Source organism: Delphinapterus leucas, chromosome 6, assembly GCF_059928025.1.
Source record: "Delphinapterus leucas isolate spDelLeu-1000000601 "Yukka" chromosome 6, BTC_Dleu_Yukka2, whole genome shotgun sequence".
NCBI lineage: Eukaryota > Metazoa > Chordata > Mammalia > Artiodactyla > Monodontidae > Delphinapterus > Delphinapterus leucas.
The window spans coordinates 119,923,294-119,942,588 of record NC_143134.1 but is presented as its reverse complement, the minus strand read 5'-3'; the positions used below and the strand labels follow the sequence as shown (position 1 = coordinate 119,942,588).

Sequence of the window (19,295 nt, the reverse complement as noted above, 5' to 3'; positions counted from 1 at the left end):
CACACACATCAAAACAACTTACCCATCTACGTCCTGATTTATAGCGATCGTTTTGAGCATGAATTTGTGCCCATTTATTATTCATGTTAATCAACATCTCCGTTCATCATTCTCGGAGTTATCCCTTGGCGTCTCTCTGGCCCACGGGGATGTGACTGCTGAGGAGGCCATGCCTCCTATGTGTCCAGGCCCTGGCTGTGTTCCCTCGTGTCTTCTGAGCGGCCAGCCCAGGTGCCCAGTCAATACTGGGGAAGGAATGCACGGGCGTGAGGTGGTGGGGAGGCCAGCTGGTCAGTCCCAAACCTAACATGCTCCTGAGCCTCTGGCTGGAAAGATTTGCGGCCACCCCAGGCACTGGTTTTACGCAGGGCCCCATACCACACCTCTGCCCCTCTGTGGGGAGTGAGGTTATCACGGACCTGGGGGCCAGGAGACCTGGAATCTAGTTCTGGAGCCCTCCCTGTATGACCTTGCCGGCCCGTGTTCCCCATCTGTAGGGAGGCTGTGGGACCAGCCCTCTCGGAGGTCCTGAACGTGCTGGCTCGGCCAGGCTGAGCCCACTCCCTGCACAGGTGAGGTGCCTCAGTGGTGCCAGGTGGGCCCTGCAGCCTCCTTGCGCAGGCTCAGCGGCCATGGCTCACGGGCCCAGCCGCTCCGCCGCATGTGGGATCTTCCTGGACCGGGGCACGAACCCGTGTCCCCTGCATCGGCAGGCGGACTCTCAACCACTGCGCCACCAGGGAAGCCCCTCCTTGCCTCTTGATGAATCATCCCCTCCAGCCACCTACCTGGCCCTCCAACCCTCCCCCCCCCCCGCGTCTCCCAGGCGGACATTTCAAGCCTCACCATTGGCTTCCGGCCTGGTCCTAAACAGTTAAGGAGATAACCCTGTCTCCCAGGGCAACAGAATCCCAGCACGTAGCATTTCCATCTGCAGAACAAAGGGATTTTCCCACCTGAGAAATGCCTTTCCGGTCTCATGATGACTGCACCCTTGGAGGCTGAGAGCTCTTGGAGGATCAGCTGTGGCCCTGAGATCTTGGTCCCTACAACTGCAGGGAATGCTGGTGAGAGCGCCTGCTATATCAAATCCTCCGGCCTCCAGGTCTCAGAGCCAGGGGGCGGGTTCCATCCACACCTCCCTCTTCACCAGGCCTCAGTATCCTCACCTGTGGAATGGGATGGTAACGGGACTGGCTCACGGGGTCATTGTGGAAAGCCACAAAGGTGATGCATACAAAGGCCCTGGCTGCAGCGATGCTCAGTGAGGAGACCCTGCATCCGGCTCTTTCTGCTGACCTGGGAGGACTCTGGACTCAACTGGGGTTGCGTGTTAAAACCCAGCTGGGTGAGGTCAGGTTGTTTCTTCCTCTGGTTTGCTGTGTGACTTCGGGTTTTCACGGCCTTTCCGGGCCTACATGCTGGGAACTGAGTGACCTTGTCTTCCCACCGACAGCACTTGGCGCTCCCAAGTTGCCACACTGGGGGGTTCACCATCCCCGAGGAGGGCTGGCGGCTGAGCCTCCAGAGCCCTGCTCCTTCCCATTCACTGGTGACATCAAGGCAGAGGAGGCTGAGGTCTGAGGGAGGGGGAGAGGTTTGGGGGGCCGTGCGGGTGTCCCCGTGGTGTTGGGCACGTCACAAACAGATGTCCCCTTCCTTGGTTCTGCAGACGCCAGCGCTTCCCTCTCGTGTGGCTGTATCACGGGCCTTCACATATGCTGAGACAGCCGTGGGTCTGTGCCCAACACCCACAGACTCCAGAAAATGCTGAGCAGGAAGCAGGGCTGCAGGAGGGCTGGAGGGTCTGAGAGCTGGGGGAGCAGCTGGAACCTTGGAGGGCCAGTGGGGAGCCAGGACAGGGGATGCTGCCGTGGGCCAAGCCCTTTCAGACCCTCCATCCGTCAGGGCTGGCCCCGGGGGGTCCCGTCCTCAGCTCAGAGCCTGGCAAAAAGACGCTGCCTGGGCCCTCCCTCTGCAGAACTGGCCCTTGAACCAGCCCAAGACGAAGTACTGCATCGGAGGTGACGTAGCAGAGGAGACAGCTCTGGGGCCGAGGGACAGGGGTTTTCTATTTTGCTCACCCCGTGGGCACCCAAGCAGTCTTCTGGTGGGACTTACCGGACACAGGGCTTTCTAACGTCACTTCCATCCGGGCTCGGAGGGGCTGGCCCCCCGGGCGGCGTGCCTGGAGGAGGAAATAAGTGGGCTTTGAACTTGGCCAGATCTGAGTGTGCATCCAAGACTCCGGAAAGCCACTGTCACGTGACCCCTGGGTCTCTCTGTCTGTCCAGCCCTCCTCCTGGGGTCAAGGAGGATAGCGGAGACAATACTCACTCAGCAGTGCAGACCACATAGTGAGTGCTTTATCACCATCATCACAAACCCAGGCCAACCAAGCCCAGGGCTGCAGGGTGTCACCTCACTTCCAACAGGCATCAAGGACTCCAGGAAATCACCTCCGGTCTGGCCGCTTAGTGAGCAGGTAGGGCTCTGGCCTCTGCTCTTGTCACGTCAGATGAGCAAGTGCAGCTCAGCACATGTGCACGGGGCGCTCATGTCCTTGTGGCCAGGACAGTGTCCCTGCCCTCAGGGGGCACCCCAGCAAGGGGGGTCTTCTCTGTTCCAGGAACCGGGGGTGATGGTGTGGGCAGATGAGATGGACACCCCCAAGGTTATTAGCATAATAATTGTGTGAAGGCTGAAGTGCGTCAAAGAGGGGCAGAATGCTTTGTGGAGGCCGTGAGTTCACAGCAGGGAGAGGACGCTGTGGGTTAGAGGCCAGGGAAAGCTTCTTTCTGGAAATGGAAATTTACATGGGGTCCTTCGGAGACCCGTGCTCTTCCCATCTTCTGGCTGTAAGCAGACCATGAGGCCACCCCACCTTGGTCTCAGTCAGCAGGGCTAGGAATAAACTACTTACTAGCTGACCTGGAAAGCGATGACCCCTCATTAGGCTGAGGGCCCATGGCAGTAAGCAGGGCGAGGGCAGGGGTGCAGCTGGCCAAGAGGCAGTGGCCACCTCAACAGGCCACTTCCTGCCTGTGGCCTGAACTGGTGCTGGTATCTAATGGATCATTTGGCTGGCTGATCATCCCTCAAAGAAAACACCTCAAAGTGGCCATAACCTTCTGCTCCTCCACTATCTGCCCTCACTGGCACTCAAGATGCTCTGGCTTGCGAGTGGTGGTGGGTAGTTACCAGGTGTGGGTGGGGCTACTGGTTTGAAGATGCTTAGCGAGGTGAACAGCGATTCCCCCTCTCCTCCCCCATCCAGGGTCAAACCCCTTTGAACCTCTGTACACAGATCTCCCGGGTCTCAGCTGGGATACCCGTCTGGGGGAGGCCTTGGGCAGGTCTTGGGAATCTCCCAGCTTTGGAGTCCTGCTCTGTGAAATACACACCATAGGTTTCCTACCCAGGGGTGGTTGATGGTGGATGAAGTGATCAAGCTTGTACAGTGCTTATCACAGTTGGGGCCCGACTGGCCTGACCACCTGTCAGGGCGCCCAGAAGCCCAGCACAGAGCAAGAAACACGGGGACCTTTTTCCTAGAACTTCTCTCCCCACCCCCAAACTTCCCAGCCTTGGATCCTCCAGAGCCCTGCACTGTTTCCACACAGCCAGGCCAGGAATGCCAGGGCAACAGCAACCCTTTCCTGCCTACCCTGAGCCCCGGAAAGCCAGCTGAGTTCAAAGGGCACGAGGAGCAGCCCACCTGGACCCGAGACAGAAATCGAACTACACTACCCAGAATTCCCGCGGCTAGCCGAAAAGGAAATGTCGTTTCTGCGAGGAGAGGCTCAGCTCCCCCCCCCGCAGCTGCAAAAAGAGAGAGAGAGAGACAGACAGAGAGACAGAGAGACAGAGAGAGAGATAGAGACAGAGAGAGAGAGAGAGGGAGGGGGGGAAGAGGGAGAGAGGATTATCAGGGGGAGGCGGGCTGTGTTCGGGGAGCGAGGGTGGAGAGCAGGGCGGGCGGCGAGGAGGAGGCGGCGCCCGCCCGCCGCCGCCGCCGCTGCCGCCGCCGCCGCCGCAGCCGCAGCCGCCGCCGCCGCCGCCGCCGCCGCCTGCGGACCTGCATCCCCGCGGGGCCGGCGAGCGGGCGGCGGTCTTTGCGTGCGCTGCGCTCCGGCCGGCGGCTACGGGCGGACACGGGGCCAGGCCGGCGCAGGAGCTGAGTTTCTGCAAAGTTTGACCTGGTTGCCTTTCCGATGCTGCAGCAGAGCGAGGCAACGCGGGGCGCGCCAGGCGGCTGCGGCGCGGCGGTGGGGCTGAGCGGCTACAGCACGCTCACAATGATCATAAAATAAAGCAGGCGCGCGGGGTGGGGGCGAGAGAGCCCCGAGCCTCACCCCTCCGCCCCCGGCCACCCCCTAGCAGCCCCGAGCTAGGAGGGCGTGGGGGCCGGGGGCGCCCACTCCGGCGCCAGACCCCAGTAGAGCTAAAGGACACTGCTTGGGGAAGTGGGGGGGCGCCCCGAGGACGTGCCCGCGGCGGGTTCAGGGCGTCCGGAGGGCGGCAGCCCGGGCACGCGGAGCGGCCCGAGGGGCAGGTGAGTCGGCGGCGCCCGGGTGGGGGTGTGCGCGCCAAAGTTCCCGGCGGCGGCGAGCGCGCCGGACGCGCGGGTATCGGGGGCCGCTTGGGGCTGGCGAGGGGGGCACAGAGGCCCCGGACGCGGCGGGGCTGGAGCATTGCGCCCTCCGGGAGTCGGGGGACCCCGGCCCGGGAAGGGGCGTGCGCCCGATCAGACCGGCCTGCGGGGTGGCACTGCGCCCCCCGGGGGCCAAAGGGACCCGTTCGGGGAAGGGGCGCCGGCGGCGAGGCGGTGGGGGCAGTGCCAGGACCCGAAATTCCACGAGGCCCACTGCAGTGCCAGCCAGTCGCCCCCCGCCCCACCCCGCCTACGGGCCGGGAGGGGTCAGCGGAGATGTCACCGGCGGCGATTATTCGCTGGTGCGCGCGGTCGTGCGGCCGCCACTGACGGGTTGGGCGCGGGGGGGGGGGGCGGGCCGCCGCCTCCGGGCAGACCTCACAGAGCTGCGCCGTCAGCTCCGCAGCCCGCGCCCCGCGCAGACGCGTCGCCGCCCCGCGCGCCCCCCGCAGCAAAGTTCGGCTCAACTTTGAGGCGGGCCTTGACGCCCTGTCCCTTCCACCTCCCACCAGGTCCTCGGCGGTCGCGGCGAACCAGGCGGCGGCCCGAGCGCAGCCCTGGGGCCCCGCACGGCGACAGTGACAGCGGCGAGGGGACGCGGCGTGCCCGCGAGTGGTCGCCGACGGGGATCCGCGCCGCGCTCCTCGGGGACCCCGCGGGAGCCGGGCGCTCGCCTCCTGGAAGCCCCCGAGGGCGCCCAGACCTCGGCGGATTGAACAGAAACTGCTCTTCCATTGATTCGGCCGGGCTGGGCGACCGGCCGGGTGCGTGTGCCCCGAGCGCGTGCGGAAGGCAGAAGGGCAGGAAGTCGGTCTTCTGCAGCGAGGGTGGCGGCACCGCGCAGGCGACGGAGCCTTCCTTATTTATGTGCCTGCCGGCATTTGCCTTCTTCGCCTCAAGACTTCAGGGAGCGTCTCTGAGCTGCGTTCCCCGCGTGTGAGGCACAGAAGGAAGGGCTGGATGTCTGAACAACATGATTATCCATTAACCTCCAAACTTTTCTTTTTTTAACCCAAAGAATATCGGTGATTTTTGTCCACTGCTAGCAGAAGAAGAGAGAACCCAGGGCCCTTGAAATGCAGCAAAATCCTTATTTATAATCAGGCCCGAGGTAGTGATATGCAAACCCCCTCTACTCAGTGAATTTTCTATCCTATGGATATCAGTCTTGAGATTTGAGATTGGAGAGCTGTACCGTCTGCACTGGGTCCGGCAGCCTCCATCCTTTCAATGCCCGATTTTCTCTGGGACTGCTGGCCTTCCCTGGAGATCAGACTCGTACTGTGTGCCATGGGCTGTATTCAGAGCATCGGGGGCAAAGCCAGAGTCTTCCGGGAAGGCATCACGGTGATCGATGTCAAGGCCTCTATCGATCCCGTCCCCACCAGCATCGATGAGTCCTCCAGCGTGGTGCTCCGCTACCGGACACCCCACTTCCGTGCCTCGGCCCAGGTGGTCATGCCGCCCATCCCCAAGAAGGAGACCTGGATAGTTGGCTGGATTCAGGCGTGCAGCCACATGGAGTTCTACAACCAGTATGGGGAGCAGGGCATGTGAGTACTGCTCAGGAGCAAGCTTCGGGGGGCCCCTGGGATGGGGGAGCTTGGGGGTCTGGGGGTGAGCTCGGCGGGGTTAGAGAGGGGTCCCATCAGGGCCAGAGGGAAGTGTTAGGCAGACATGGAAGTGGCCTCTGATTCCTCCTTGGCCAGGTGACCTAGAGGGCTTGCCTGTTAATCAGATTCAGATTGGGGTCAAGGCTCTAGGACCGTCCCTTCCACTGTCCCTGGCCCCCTGCGGTTCCCGTACCCTCCCTGCAAGACGCCCAGAAAGCAGAAGGACGTTCCACCAGGTTCCTCTTTGGCAAAGCACGCATGCTGTCCCGGGTCACTAGAGAGGCTGTGGCTTGGCCCGGCTCAGACCTGCACACGCGGCAGGTACTCAGGGAAGGAGAGCTGGGCCTCTGCAGCCTCCAGATTTAGTGTGCAGGGCTCTGTATTGGACCTGAACTCGTCCCCTGGTGTTTTCAGAGGCACATCAGGACCTGGGGGAACACTCTGCTCTGTTCCGGACGGAGTTTTGTTTGAGAGGGTTTTAGAAACCCGGTGTGCTTTTCAGTGCAGTGTTTTCTCTCTCCGCAGCAGAAGGCCACTTTATGTGGACAGCCAGTGTCTGTGTCCAGAAGGCTCCAGTGGGCCCCTAAGAGCTGAGAGGAGCCCACAGACCTCTTCTGTCCAGCCCAGTCCCCAGAATGTCCCCAGGAGGGTGTACCTCTCGGTGTGGCACCCTGAGCCCCTGGCATGTTCTCTGACCCTAGAGATGGTCATCCTGCATGTGGCAAGAGCAGCTGTAGACAGACGGGGAGGTGACTTAACTTGAAGGGCCGCCTAAGACAGGGTGGTGACAATAGCTGTTTCTGAGCACGAGGACGCTTCTGAGAGCACCAGGCAGGCCCCAAGGGCAGCCCCCCAACTTGACCCCTGTGACTCCCATGGCTGGCCATGGACACTCGCCCACAGCCTGTCTCTCGGGGTCTCTACCCTGTGCAGCATCCCTCCCCGGTCCCGCAGGTGAGGAATGGAGTAGACTTTCCCCAGGACTTGGAACTCTTCACTGATTTAAGAATATCCTGGGCTTCCCTGGTGGCGCAGTGGTTGAGAGTCTGCCTGCCGATGCAGGGGACACAGGTTCATGCCCCGGTCCGGGAAGATCCCACATGCCGCGGACCGGCTGGGCCCGTGAGCCATGGCTGCTGAGCCTGCGCGTCCGGAGCCTGTGCTCCGCAACGGGAGAGGCCACAACAGTGAGAGGCCCGCGTACCACAAAAAAAAAAAAAAAAAAAAAAAAAAGAATACTCTGGGCCAGCTGAAATTAGAGAGGGTGGGGAGGGGACACCAAATCTTGTGGCTTCTCCACTTGATGACTGAAGTTGCAAGGGCCAACAGGAGGATCATGGAAAAACTTAAAGCTAGGTGTAACCATGACCGCCCCAGAGGTGCACATGGCGCATATCTGGACACTCATCGGGTCCCCTCGGTCCACCCGACGTCTACATCCAAGTCTAATTCTCCAAGTGGCTCTTAAACCAGGCTGGGGGCTGACTTTCCATCCCAAGAAGGGAAACATGATTCTTAGTTATTTGCTGTGGACCTTCCCTAAGAAGCCTTAAGCCCAAAACCTCCTCAGGCTTTGCAAGGCTTCTGGGGCAACTGGCAAGACACATAGGTTTTCCTAGGGCTTTTAGGCTCCGCTTGTTTTCTTCCCTAGAAAGGGTAAGGAAGCCAGAGGGTCCTTCTGAACTTGGAAAGATGCAAGCTCCAAGAGGAAGAACATTGGGGAAAGCTAAAGGGACTGAGTTCTGCAGAGACGGACGTGGTGTGTGGTGGGGAGGGAGTGGGCCTGGCTTGGAGCCTCAGCTTCCCCATCTGTGCACGGGGGTGGGTGGGTGGGGGATGTTTACAGAGTCTTCAAGGCCCTGTGCTCCCTTTGTTGGCTCTGAGTCCATCCGAGCGCCATGGCTGGAGACAGGTGTGCGTCAGGAGACCTGAGGTGACCTTTCTCTGTCTGTGCCAGTCCTTGGTTCCCGGTTAGAGGAACCCAGTGCACATCTAGACTGCAGTCAAGCAGACCTGGGCTTGAGTCCAGGTTCTGCCACTTTCCAGGGTGTGACCTGAGCCACTCTGACCCTCGGTTTCCTCGTCTGCAAATTGGGGCCAGTCACAGTCCTTGCACCACGGCTCATTGAATTACGGGAGATGACATTGGTCAAGCAGCCGGCACTCCGCCAAGCCCACGGTCAACAGTTACTGCAAGTGACTGTCGTCCTTAACAGTGTTATTACTGTTCTGATTCTTCTATCGGATGGGAAGTGGGTGATGGGATATGTAACGAGTTGAGAATCGGGGCCGAAACGACAGAATTTGGACAGATGTAAATTACTCTTTGTGTGGAATTTTCTCCCCAGCCCAGGTCTTCCTCTTTCACAGAGGGCCCACTCCCTGACTTTTAAGAATTTAATAATAGTGTAAGTCATGGACGATTTGAGTTTTCAAGTGGTTGAAGGCTGTTTTCCTTGAGTTCCATGTGTTTCCTTTTGTTCCCTCCCCTTCTCGGGACACGCCTTCAGCGCAGGGACCCCTGTGTCCCGCATACCTCGTTCTCCTGGGTCCACTGGACTCCTGGTTGGGATAGGACCAGCCCTGGAGAAAGGCAGAGTTCGAGGCTCCCTGGAGGGGCAGGATGGACTGGTCGTTAATGGGCTCAGGCCCCGGGGTCAGAATTACGGCCCAGTACTGGCTCTGGGGCCTTGGCAGGTCACCTCTTGGAGGTTTGCTTTTGCCATCTGTGAACAGGGTAAGAATCCCCCTTAGGCTGCTGGGAGGATTCGGGGAGAGGACAGGTGTAGGTCACCCGTGGTGAAATGCTGAGTTGGAAACTGCTCGATTGATTATTAATCAACAAAATTATATTAAGAAACTGAATTACCAAATAGCACGGTTCCTCCGGCCCATGGGGAGGCTCTGTATTCAACTGGCGCCCTCCGGAATAAGCCTGGACAGCTGCACCTGCTCGAATGTAAACGGAAGCATTTTGATGTGATGAAAATACCCTTCCCATCTCCCCTACCCCAAACCTCCTGTGGTAACTAAGCTTCTTCATATTTTTAAGACCCGTGATGTGAAAGAAAGTGAGGGATGGTGAGCGCTGGGATGACCAGCGGCCTCAGGCTGCCCGGAACCGTCCCCTAACTTTGCCGGGACCAGGCTGTCCTGTGCACTGCAGGATGTTGGGCAGTGTCCCTGGTCTCTACCCGCTCAATGCCAGCAGCCTCCCTCCCCCTGTTCTGACAACCAAACATGTCTCCAGACACTGCCCCATGTCCCCGGGAGGGGTATGAAGTCACCCCCGGTTGAGAACTACTGGGCTAGACCCAGACAATTTGAAGGCTTAAAACGAAACCCACATGGGCACCGGGCTTTAATGGCCTGGGGAGGGAACAGCAATGTGGCAAAGGTTAGGTTAGGGCTTCTGCTTGCCAAATGGGCTTGTATTAAAAATATTAATTCCAAATGCTTAAGCAAAACCCATAATACCCCCAAACATTATCCCTGCTTGAAATTAATCTCTAATCCAGGAGGAGAACCGTTTTGAACGTCGTGGGTTGGAAATATTTGCAGTGGAACAATGCCACATGCCACCCCAGTAATACCCCGACTTACAGACGAGAGCTAGAAGATGGCGAGTGTCTTGTGCCAACTTGAGAGGATTCTATATGGTTTGGGGTCCAACCCACAGAGCTTTCAAAGCCACCCCCCCCAGAACACTGTGGAATCCGCCTGCATCCACCACCCCACCCTCCACAATCGTTAGCTGCCACCTGTCAGCTGACGCAGTCTTCCGAGTGACGAGTCACAGTTTCTCCCCTGTGTGGGAGATGCTTCACGTTATCCCTAGTTTGCCCTCTTCTGGAGCCCCCAGAGAATCTGGCCCACGGCCAAGGTCAGGGTTGGTTCTGGCTCAGGGTTCTGCCACAGGTCAGGCTTGGGGTGAGGGGAGGAGAGCAGCTCAGGAGACGGGGTCTCTCTGGGTTGACAGTGCCACCCGCCTGTGCCCTTGTCCAGCCAGGCGTGGCTCCAGCTCCACCGTCCACGGGTGTGGCGAACTTGCGCCAGGCTCTCAACCTTTCTGAGCCTCACTGTTTCCTTCTATGAAATGGGGAGAACAGTCCCTCATCGCAGGGTTGTTTGAGGGATTAAATGAGATAGTATATGCGGTCGCTCTCCATACCGTAACTAGTAATAATTCATCATCAATTACACAGTGCCTGGCAGAGAGTCAGCACAGAGATTGCTGTGTTGGAGTCATTACTGTTCTTTCTTCTCCTGGGTTGGGTTTCACGTACCCGCCTACAGTATGAGAATCTCGGGCGACGAGACCTCTGAGGGTCTCTCCAGCCAGAACCTGTGGTGACATCTGCTGTCACAGGGTTATGAGGCTGGTGGGAAAGGGCTGGGCAGGGGCGGGGGGGCCTGAGGCCTCTGGCCAGGGGATGCTGGAGCTGGGGTGATGCTGTGTGGCTGCCCCAGCTCCCCGTTCACTCTCTGGTCTCCCAAGGACCCCATGAGGATCCGATTTTATGGTGAGGCCAGGGCTGCTGAGACCTGAGGCCACTTGCCCCAGGAGGCTTGCTCTGCTCCAGTGGTCAGGGGCCGGGTCAGGAGGAATGGCCCTTGTGACCATATGGCCTCTTCCTGCAGCCTGGGCCCGTGCAGAACAATTGAGGACGATGCTTCCTCTCTGCAAGCGGAAGACAGCCTCCCCCATCTGCGGGGCCCTGGCAGAGGCAGGAGAGGGAAGTTCTCGTTTCCAGGCTTTGGGGTGGGAGGAAGTTTGGGGGGACGGCCTGGCCCCAATAGAACTCCCCCTGGACCGGCCCCGGCCAAGCGATCGCACCCACCCTCACCTTCTGAGGGCTGAAGACAAAAGCTGGCAGCTTCCAGAGACATGTGAGGAGGCTCTGACAGCACAGCGATCAGGGAACCGGCAATGACATACGGAGATGCTTTTCGTTTCTGCTGATCGGATCTGGGTGAAAATACAAAAGATCAGTAATGCCTGCTGTGGGGCGGGGGGAGTAGACAGCCTCCGGTGCTGCTCCTGGGGGTACAATTTACGCAGCTTCCGGAAGGTGAGCTTGGCTTTGTCCACTACAATTTCAAGCACACGTGCCCTTCAACTCTCTTGTCCTACTTTTAGAGTCTGTCTTAGAGAAACTGAGCCCCTGGCCTGGTGCCTGGAGTATGGCAGGCACACACAGAAATCTCCCGAGCCAAGTGAATTAACGAATACGTGAATGCAGGAAGCAGGGCAGAAGGACGTATGTGTGGGGACAGAGACTCCAGCCCTGTCCATCACTGAAGAGCCACGAGCACCCCAAGTGTCCATCAGTAGGGGGGTGAAACTATGGTCTGTCTCCAGGGCAGAATAGGCTGAGGCTCTTCCACATGAGGAAGAGAAGCTAGAGATCCCCTATCATATTATCATCGTTGCATTAAAAGAAGTTGTAAAAGATGTAGGGTAGGAATCCATTTTTGTTAAAAGCACTAGAAACGGGAACATTTACTGTGTGTATGTGCAGGGAGGATGCTCTAGAAGGATGTTTATCAGAGTGTAATGTGGTGAGTAACCTCAGCGAGGGAGGCGGAGGCACGGAAGACAGGACTTTCGTTTCTCGCTTTTTTTTTTTTTTTTTTTTGCGGTACGCGGGCCTCTCACTGCTGGAGCCTGCTGGAGCACAGGCTCCGGACGTGCAGGCTCAGCGGCCATGGCTCACGGGCCCAGCCACTCTGTGACATGTGGGATCTTCCCAGACCGGGGCATGAACCCGTGTCCCCTGCATTGGCAGGCGGACTCTCAACCACTGCCCTACCAGGGAAGCCCCATCGTTTCTCACATTTTGTACTTCTCGATGGCTTGCTTTTTTTAAACAAAAACGCAGCTTTTATAACTAAAAACTAAAACGCTGTTGGCCCGTTCCCCCTCGTGTTAGGCCCTGGGAGTGTGGCCTGGGCGAAGAAGGGTAAGGTGGGAAGAAAAAGTGGTGTTTGTTGTTTGGGGAAACCCTAGGGGCAGGCGGGGAGGGGACACCTCCAGCTCCTCCCCCAGGGAAGGGGCTCCTGGTGACCTGTCTGGTGGGCAGGGGCCAGCACAGTGGGCGGCCGCCCAGGGCAGGAGTCGGGAAACCAGGGTCCCAGTCTGGTTTGGAAGGGGGCTCTTGGGCCTCACTTCTCGTAAAATTGCAAACATTTTACAAAATTGGAATTTTTTGCAAATTGCAAAAAAACAGTAAGCTCTGTCAAATTGGGGACCAGGTGAGAAAATCCCTAAGCGCCCATCTGGCCCCCAGGAGGGCACTGAAACCAGCACTGGACAGAAGAACCCTGTGCCCTGGGCAGCCCTCTTGCCCTCGAGCCCCAAGTCGCCATCTGTAAATGTGTTTCTTAGAGTGCCGAACGGTGCCACTTGTGGGAAGTAAAATAATATTTAGGAGAACTCGTTTCAGCTTAAGTATGATTGTAATTTAAAGCCACATATTTATTCTAATGTGTATTAGAAAAAAATATATATATATACCCAATATATCCGACCTGTTATTTCAAAGGTGTTCCATAGGAAAAGCTAAATTTAGTTGAGTTTTTTTAAAAAGTGATTAATTTCAAGGAAAAAAATTAAGTGAATAATAGCACAGGAGATATGTAAACAGGACCAAAATGAGGAAAGAGATGTGAAGTTTGGGAACTCTGCTCTGAGACCAGGTGCTCTGTTGTCCAGAATTCAAAATGCAGTCAGAGAGCTGGGAGAGACGAGGGCCCATGGGGGCACAAGGGTCCACCCGTGCCTAGGAGAGAGCTCAGGCCCAGGCTTGCCACCCTGCCTGGCACAAAGTAGCTGGGAAAGGTGTGCTCCCAGGGCCCTCAGACTTACACTCTAGGTCATGTTGCTCAGAGCCGTGTGTGTGCGTGTGTGTGTGTGTATTTCAGGTGAGGGTCTATTGGAAGCCAGATGGGTAAGAACCCGTATGTGTGTGTCTACGTGTATGTGCGTGCACGTGTGTGTGTGCATATGTGTGTGTGCGTGCATATGCATGTATGCGTGTGTGTGCTGGGTGAGGGGCCGTTGGAGGCCATGGGTAAGAGCTCGCTCGGGCTGTGGGTCCTGCCTGGTGGCTTCCCTGGGTCAGGCCTCTGATGTCCCCAAGTCTCCTCTATAAAACACCCTCAGTTGCAGCCCTGGGGTAACTGAGGAGAAGCCTGTGTGGATGTACGTACGCAGGGCGCCCAGCACGTCTGATGCGCTCAGGGAACGTGACCACTGTCACCAGTGTTGCAGTGGGGACGACCTGTGCTGGGCATGGCTGTCCCAGCTGCAGCTGCTCCAGGTGAGAAAGTACACAAGCAGAGGCAGCTTTGGGCACCCTAAACTCATCACTGGGACCCCTTTGTGGGGCTCAGGCCCTGAAGGAGAAACGGGGCAGGCTGCCCACCGCCACTGATCCAGGCCACCTGCCTCTATTGTGTCTGACTCTAGGCCGGGCACCAGGATAGATTCTGGAGGCCTGGCCCCTGCTTCTCGGCCCCTGTGGTCTGTCTGGGAGTGAGGTCGTCAACAAAGGGTGGCATGATTATTAAATCACCCCCATGCGTGTCCCAGGAAGCAGCATGACAAAGGTTGAATATGGGGGCACCAGGCCTCGTGTGAAGGGTCCAGGTGAGCTTCCCTGGGGGCTCCAGAGATGAGCCGTGGGTACCACTGGCTAGGACAGGAGGGGGGCGGGGGACGCTGCTCGTGGCCAAAGACGCTGAGTCGGGAGGGCACAGCCCATTAGAGGGATGGCTGGTGGGTCTGGAGCCTGGGGAGGGAGGGAGGGAGGGAGGGAGGGAGGGAGGGAGGGAGGGAGGGAGGGAGTGTGTGTGTGTGTGTGTGTGTGTGTGTGTGTGTGTGTGTGTGTGTGTGTGTGTGTGTGTGTGTGTGTGTGTGTGTTTGCATGCAAGACCCTTGGCTTCACCTGCATCTGGCTTTCAGGGCCTTGGGGAGTCATGGCAGGCTTAACAGGCTTGGAGGGAGAACAGTTCCATCAGATCTCTGTTTTTAAAGATCACTCAGGCTTCAGGGAGGAGAGCATGGCAGGTGGCAAGAGGAGGCTGGGAGAGGTGAGGGGTCGTGGCCAGGGCGCAGGCAGAGCAGAAGGGGGGCAGTCTGGAGGCGAGAGGGAGTCAGGGATGGTACTGGGTGCCCAGAGGGTGCAGGCCCCCCTGGCATCACTGATGACCAGGTCAGCAGCTCTGTTTCCCTTTCACAGCATCGTGACCGGCGTCAATGGCAGGTCCCTGCAAACATCTGTTGAGTGCATGGTGGATGGGGCTGCAGAAGGAATGGGCATTGAGGGACGCTGAGGAGTCTGTCTCAGATGTGCGGCAAGGGGGCCCCAGAAAGCATTCTGAGGTCCAGCTTCAAGCCTGGACTTGCCTGCTGTCCTCTGGGTTCCCACACCTCTGGGATGAGGGTGGGAGTGTGACAGGGCCCACGGAAGCAGGCCAGTTTCCCGGGTGTGGGGACTGCACCGTCCCACTGGGCCCCGTGCTCAAAAGGGCCCCATGCTCAGAAGGGCCCCTTGCGTGGTTCCATGCTCTGCTGTCACCACGTGGCAATTCTTTATTTTTGGACAAGGGGCCTCCTATTTTCACTTCACCCCCTGGTCCCACAAATTCTGTAGCCAGTGTTGCCCTGAAGACCAGCACAGGCCAGTGAGCAAAGGGGGAGGACATGGGGGAGACCAGGGCCTCCTGCTGGCCTGTAGGAGGCCTGACACGACCTGCCCTGAGGTCTGGAGAGAAGGTGCTGGGGCAGAAATGGGCGTTTGCTCGTGTTCACAAAATGCCCCTCCTCCACCTAAATCTGCTGGTTGGGCATCCGTGTGCCGGGCACGGAGCTGGGAGCCTTGCCTACACCTTTCGTTGGCATGTGCACCTGTATTGTCCCTCCTGTGCAAACAAGAAGGCTCAGGGTGTGCAGGACCAGGGTCTAAACTCACCCCTCCACCCAGAAGGTGGAAAACTAAGGGTCTGCCTTGAAGCCCAAGGTCATTCCAGAACAAACAGGAAGTCTTAGAGGCAGGAGCTGTATGGAATCATTCCTTTCAGAGCATGGATAATCTGAAAACATAAATGAGGTCAAAAGCCTTCAGGTCACATCAGGGCTGGCAAATCCATTAGTGTTAGAGGCAAGCGTCACTCCAATGGTCTCCGGAAGTTTCCACGTATTGCTGTTTACTATGTACCAGGTAGTATATATTGACGCATTTAATCATCTCAAAAACCTTGAAGGTGGGTGCGGTTATCCACAGTGAACCAATGTGGGGCTCAGAGATTTGTGACTAGTAGCCAGGGGGGAGACTGGACCCGGGCTGGTCCACGTCCCTCAGAAGCTGTGCCCTTAACCATGCTCCCTCCACCACCTTGACAGGGAGACTGGACCACGGGGCCCAGAGCCAGCCCAGCTGGTTTGTGATGATTTGAAAACAGACGCCCTTGGCCCTGGTTCTGAGTAATACCCCACATGAGACACAGCTGTCTGCCAGCTCATGGGGACTGTCACCCATCTGTGACTGAGCCAGCGCCTGGGCATTTGGGGGCTGGGAGGCGGAAAAGGAAACCTGAAGCTGGGGGTCAGAGGCTGAGAGAGAGAGGCCATTCTGGTGGCAACCCCGCGTCCCACAGCAAGCCAGCTCTTAGGAAGTGAAAGAGGGCAAAGGCAAGAGAAAAGGTCTTTTGGCAAGATGGCTTTCTGCCTTAAAAACAAAACAAAACAAAAACCACTTTTATAAGCAAGTGTAACCACTGTGAGAAGACAGAGGGGGTGCCTTCCACCACAGGAGGCTGGGCACGGGTGGGGCACAGGCTCCTGAGAAATTCGGGACAGGGACCCTGACCCCCTTCTCTGGTCCATGGCGGCCACCCCCGGGGGCAGCCGAATCTGCCGGCTCACGACTGTGACCTCCTCCTTGGCGTTTGATGAGCTCAGGGCCCCGGGCAGGAGATGGCCTACTAGGCAGGTGTTACCCTAATTTTGTGACCTTTTTAATGAAATAAACAGAAAAATTAGCAAAATCACATTCCTGATCATCCCTCCTGTAGTGGCCCCAAATTTGCTAACTGCTAACATTAAACGATGCATTTTTTACACTGTGATTAGATACACATAAAATTTACCATCTTAACCATTTTTAAGTTTGGCAGCATTAAGTACATCCACATTGTTGTGTGTCTATATCCAGAACATTTTCATCTTCCCCAACTGAAACTCCGCACTCATGAAACGCTGACTCCCCCGTTTACCTCTCCCAGCCCCTGGCAACCGCCATTCTACTTTCTGTTTCTATGAATTTGACTCTTCTAGGGACCTCATATATGTGGAATCATACAGTATTTGTCCTTTTGTGTCTGACTTATTTCACTTCGCATAACGTCTTCAAGGTTCATCCATGTTGTAGCATGTGTCAGAATTTCCTTTTTAAGGATGAATAATATTCCACTGCATGGATAGACCACTTTATCCACCATCCGTTGACAGACACTTCAGTTGTTTCCACCTTTTGGCTATTGTGAATAATGCTGCTGTGAACAGGAATGCATTTTGTAAAGGAGTATATTCTGGAGAGCACCGCTAGTGTACACAGGTGTGCGGAATTCTGGGGGCAAAGTGTCCTGATCTTTGGTATGGCAGGTGCCCAGGCCTGATTGCTTAGCTAAATCAACTTGGGAAAAAGATCCCCCCCCCCACAGCTGTCGTTACTTTATCTGTCTGGTGGGGTGGATGTGATTGTTGATGAGTTTCTAAGGGGTGGGCTCCCCAGACGCTGCTGTGCCCCCAGCCACGTGTCCTCAGAGCAACTCAGGACAGTCCTCTTCTGTCAGAGTTATTATTATAGTAACAATAGTGACAGCAATGGTGCTAGCAGGCACCAATCACTGGCATTTGTCTTGTGCCGTGCCCTGCCCTGGACTGGCATGTTCCTGCCTGTGTCCTTCCATGACCTCAGGTGGGAAGTGGGTGATGAGTCTGGGGTCCAGGGAGGGCTGGGATTTTGCCCAGGGTCTCACACCAGTGAGAGGGTGGCTGAGACTTTCAGCAAGGTCACTAGGTTTCCTGAGTCCGAGCTCTGGACAGCCTGGCTGCCAGGAGGCTGAGCCCCCTGCAGGCAGGTCGGGCTGACCAAGTGCTGCCGGTTCTCAGCCCGGCCCAAAGCTGCAACTGCAGGTTCCCCGGCAGCTGCGGCAAGTCCAGGAGGCACTGATTGTAAAGCTGGCCCCGAGGCTGGGACTGAGAGCAGAGTTTTGAGACCGGCTGGTTAGGTTTTCTTGGTTCTACTGCTCCGAAGACAGGGGCCAGCCAGGTGGGAGCCATTCTGGCTGAGCTGTGCTTCCTATTCTAGGCAGGCATGAGCAGAAACAAGGCGGGGGCAGGGTGGGCGGTGGGGAGAAGAGGGCACCGCCCACGGTGTTGGCCTTGCTGGGCAGAGGGCCAGGGAGCCCAGGCCCACGTGTGGTGGAGGAGATGTGGAGGGGAGGGGCCAGAGCCTTGGTGAGGGCCCTGAGCGCTGGTTCCCATGCCCCTGGCCCCGGTGCTGGACACCAAAGCTCGGGGGCAGGCGGGCATTTGACCCCGGTCACACGCTGTCAGTGAGGGGCTGAAATCACTCCCAGATGTGCCAGCCCCACGGCCACTGGGGGCCCCTAAAGCAAGAGAAAGAAACTCCCTGCCACTTGCACTCCTACCCAGGCCGCCCTGACGCGCTGTGTGGCCAGGAGAGTAGCCCCACCCCAGCCTCTCGGGGCCAGTGGCCTCCGCCCTAACCAAGGTCACAGGGTTGCATGTGGCCGTCCCACCAGCCGCTGGGACATGGGACGGGGGGGGGGGGCACAGCGCAGGTTAGGGCCCCCCATTACTGTGTGCTGCCCCCAGGCCCCTCCCTTGAGGGCAGGGAGGGCTTCCCGAAGCCCAGCCAGAATCCAGCCCTGTCTACAGTGGTTTCCGGGGGAGACCAACTTGAGATGATGCAAGACAACAGGATGTGGCTTTTGAGGGGGGCCATGTCTAGGGGAGCCCCAGTTCCCTGACATGATGTTGGGTGTCTGTTTACTGTCTGGGCCCCTGGGGAGGTAAGCCCCAGGGACAAGGGGATGCAGACGAGCCTGTGCGTGGCTGGCTGAGTAAACTGGCCTTCCCATCCTCAGGTCTAGCTGGGAGCTCCCAGACCTCCAGGAGGGCAAGATTGAGGCCATCAGCGACTCGGACGGGGTGAACTACCCCTGGTACGGCAACACCACGGAGACCTGCACCATCGTGGGCCCCACCAGGAGAGACTCCAAGTTCATCATCAGCATGAACGACAACTTCTACCCCAGCGTCACGTGGGCCGCGCCCGTCAGCGAGGGCAGTGCGGCCAAGCTGACCAGCGTCTACCGGGACCAGAGCTTCATCACGTGGCTGGTAGCCACCAACACCTCGACCAACGACATGATCATTCTGCAGACACTGCACTGGCGCATGCAGCTCAGCATCGAGGTGAACCCCAGCCGGCCCCTGGGCCAGCGCGCCCGGCTGCGGGAGCCCATCGCCCAGGACCAGCCCAAAATCCTGAGCAAGAATGAGCCCATCCCGCCCAGCGCCCTGGTCAAGCCCAACGCCAACGACGCTCAGGTCCTCATGTGGCGGCCCAAGTACGGGCCGGCGCTGGTGGTGATCCCGCCCAAGCACCGGTAACAGCCAGGGCACCCGCGAGGTGACACGCAAATAATAACACCACGCAAACAACCCGCACGGACTCTGCAGTCGTTCAGCAAAATACAACCTTTCTACCTTCTCCAGCGGGCGGATCTCACTGTGCGAGCGCGCGGGGATGGCCCCCCGCCCTCCTGGGACCTGCTTCCCTGGCGGAGGGGGGAGACCCAGGCGGGACCGACCACTCCACGTGCGCCCTCAGTGTCACCTTGGGTCTCCTTTCCTCGCCTCGCAATTTCCGTCATTCACTTGCAACAGACTCCCTGAAACAACTGCTTTTTCCGTTCCTTTTTTTTTAACGCCT

General features: G+C 57.9%; 2 protein-coding genes and 1 long non-coding RNA gene across 3 annotated transcripts in view; 1 reads left to right on the top strand and 2 right to left on the bottom strand.

Annotated features, from left to right (window-relative positions):
• Position 1: 1 nt before the first annotated feature.
• LOC111177112 (uncharacterized) lies at positions 2–3,843 on the bottom strand. The gene is made up of 3 exons (XR_004023245.2): positions 1,170–3,843; positions 957–1,052; positions 2–245 (listed from the first exon to the last, which is right to left on the bottom strand). It is a non-coding gene; the product is annotated as an uncharacterized LOC111177112 (long non-coding RNA).
• A 2,037-nt stretch (positions 3,844–5,880) lies between these two features.
• Positions 5,881–19,268, top strand: FAM78A (family with sequence similarity 78 member A). The gene is made up of 2 exons (XM_022578434.3): positions 5,881–6,207; positions 18,445–19,268. The coding sequence occupies exons 1-2, from the start codon at positions 5,885–5,887 to the stop codon at positions 18,971–18,973; spliced, it is 852 nt and encodes a 283-aa protein (XP_022434142.1). The 5' UTR covers positions 5,881–5,884; the 3' UTR covers positions 18,974–19,268.
• NUP214 (nucleoporin 214) overlaps positions 8,651–19,295 on the bottom strand; it is a 136,836-nt gene continuing 126,191 nt past the window's right edge. Inside the window, exons 37-38 of the transcript XR_016393663.1 lie at positions 11,115–11,236; positions 8,651–9,216 (exon numbers count right to left, since the gene is read on the bottom strand). The gene's annotated coding sequence lies outside the window, so the exon portion shown is untranslated. The remainder of the gene's footprint in view (positions 9,217–11,114; positions 11,237–19,295) is intronic.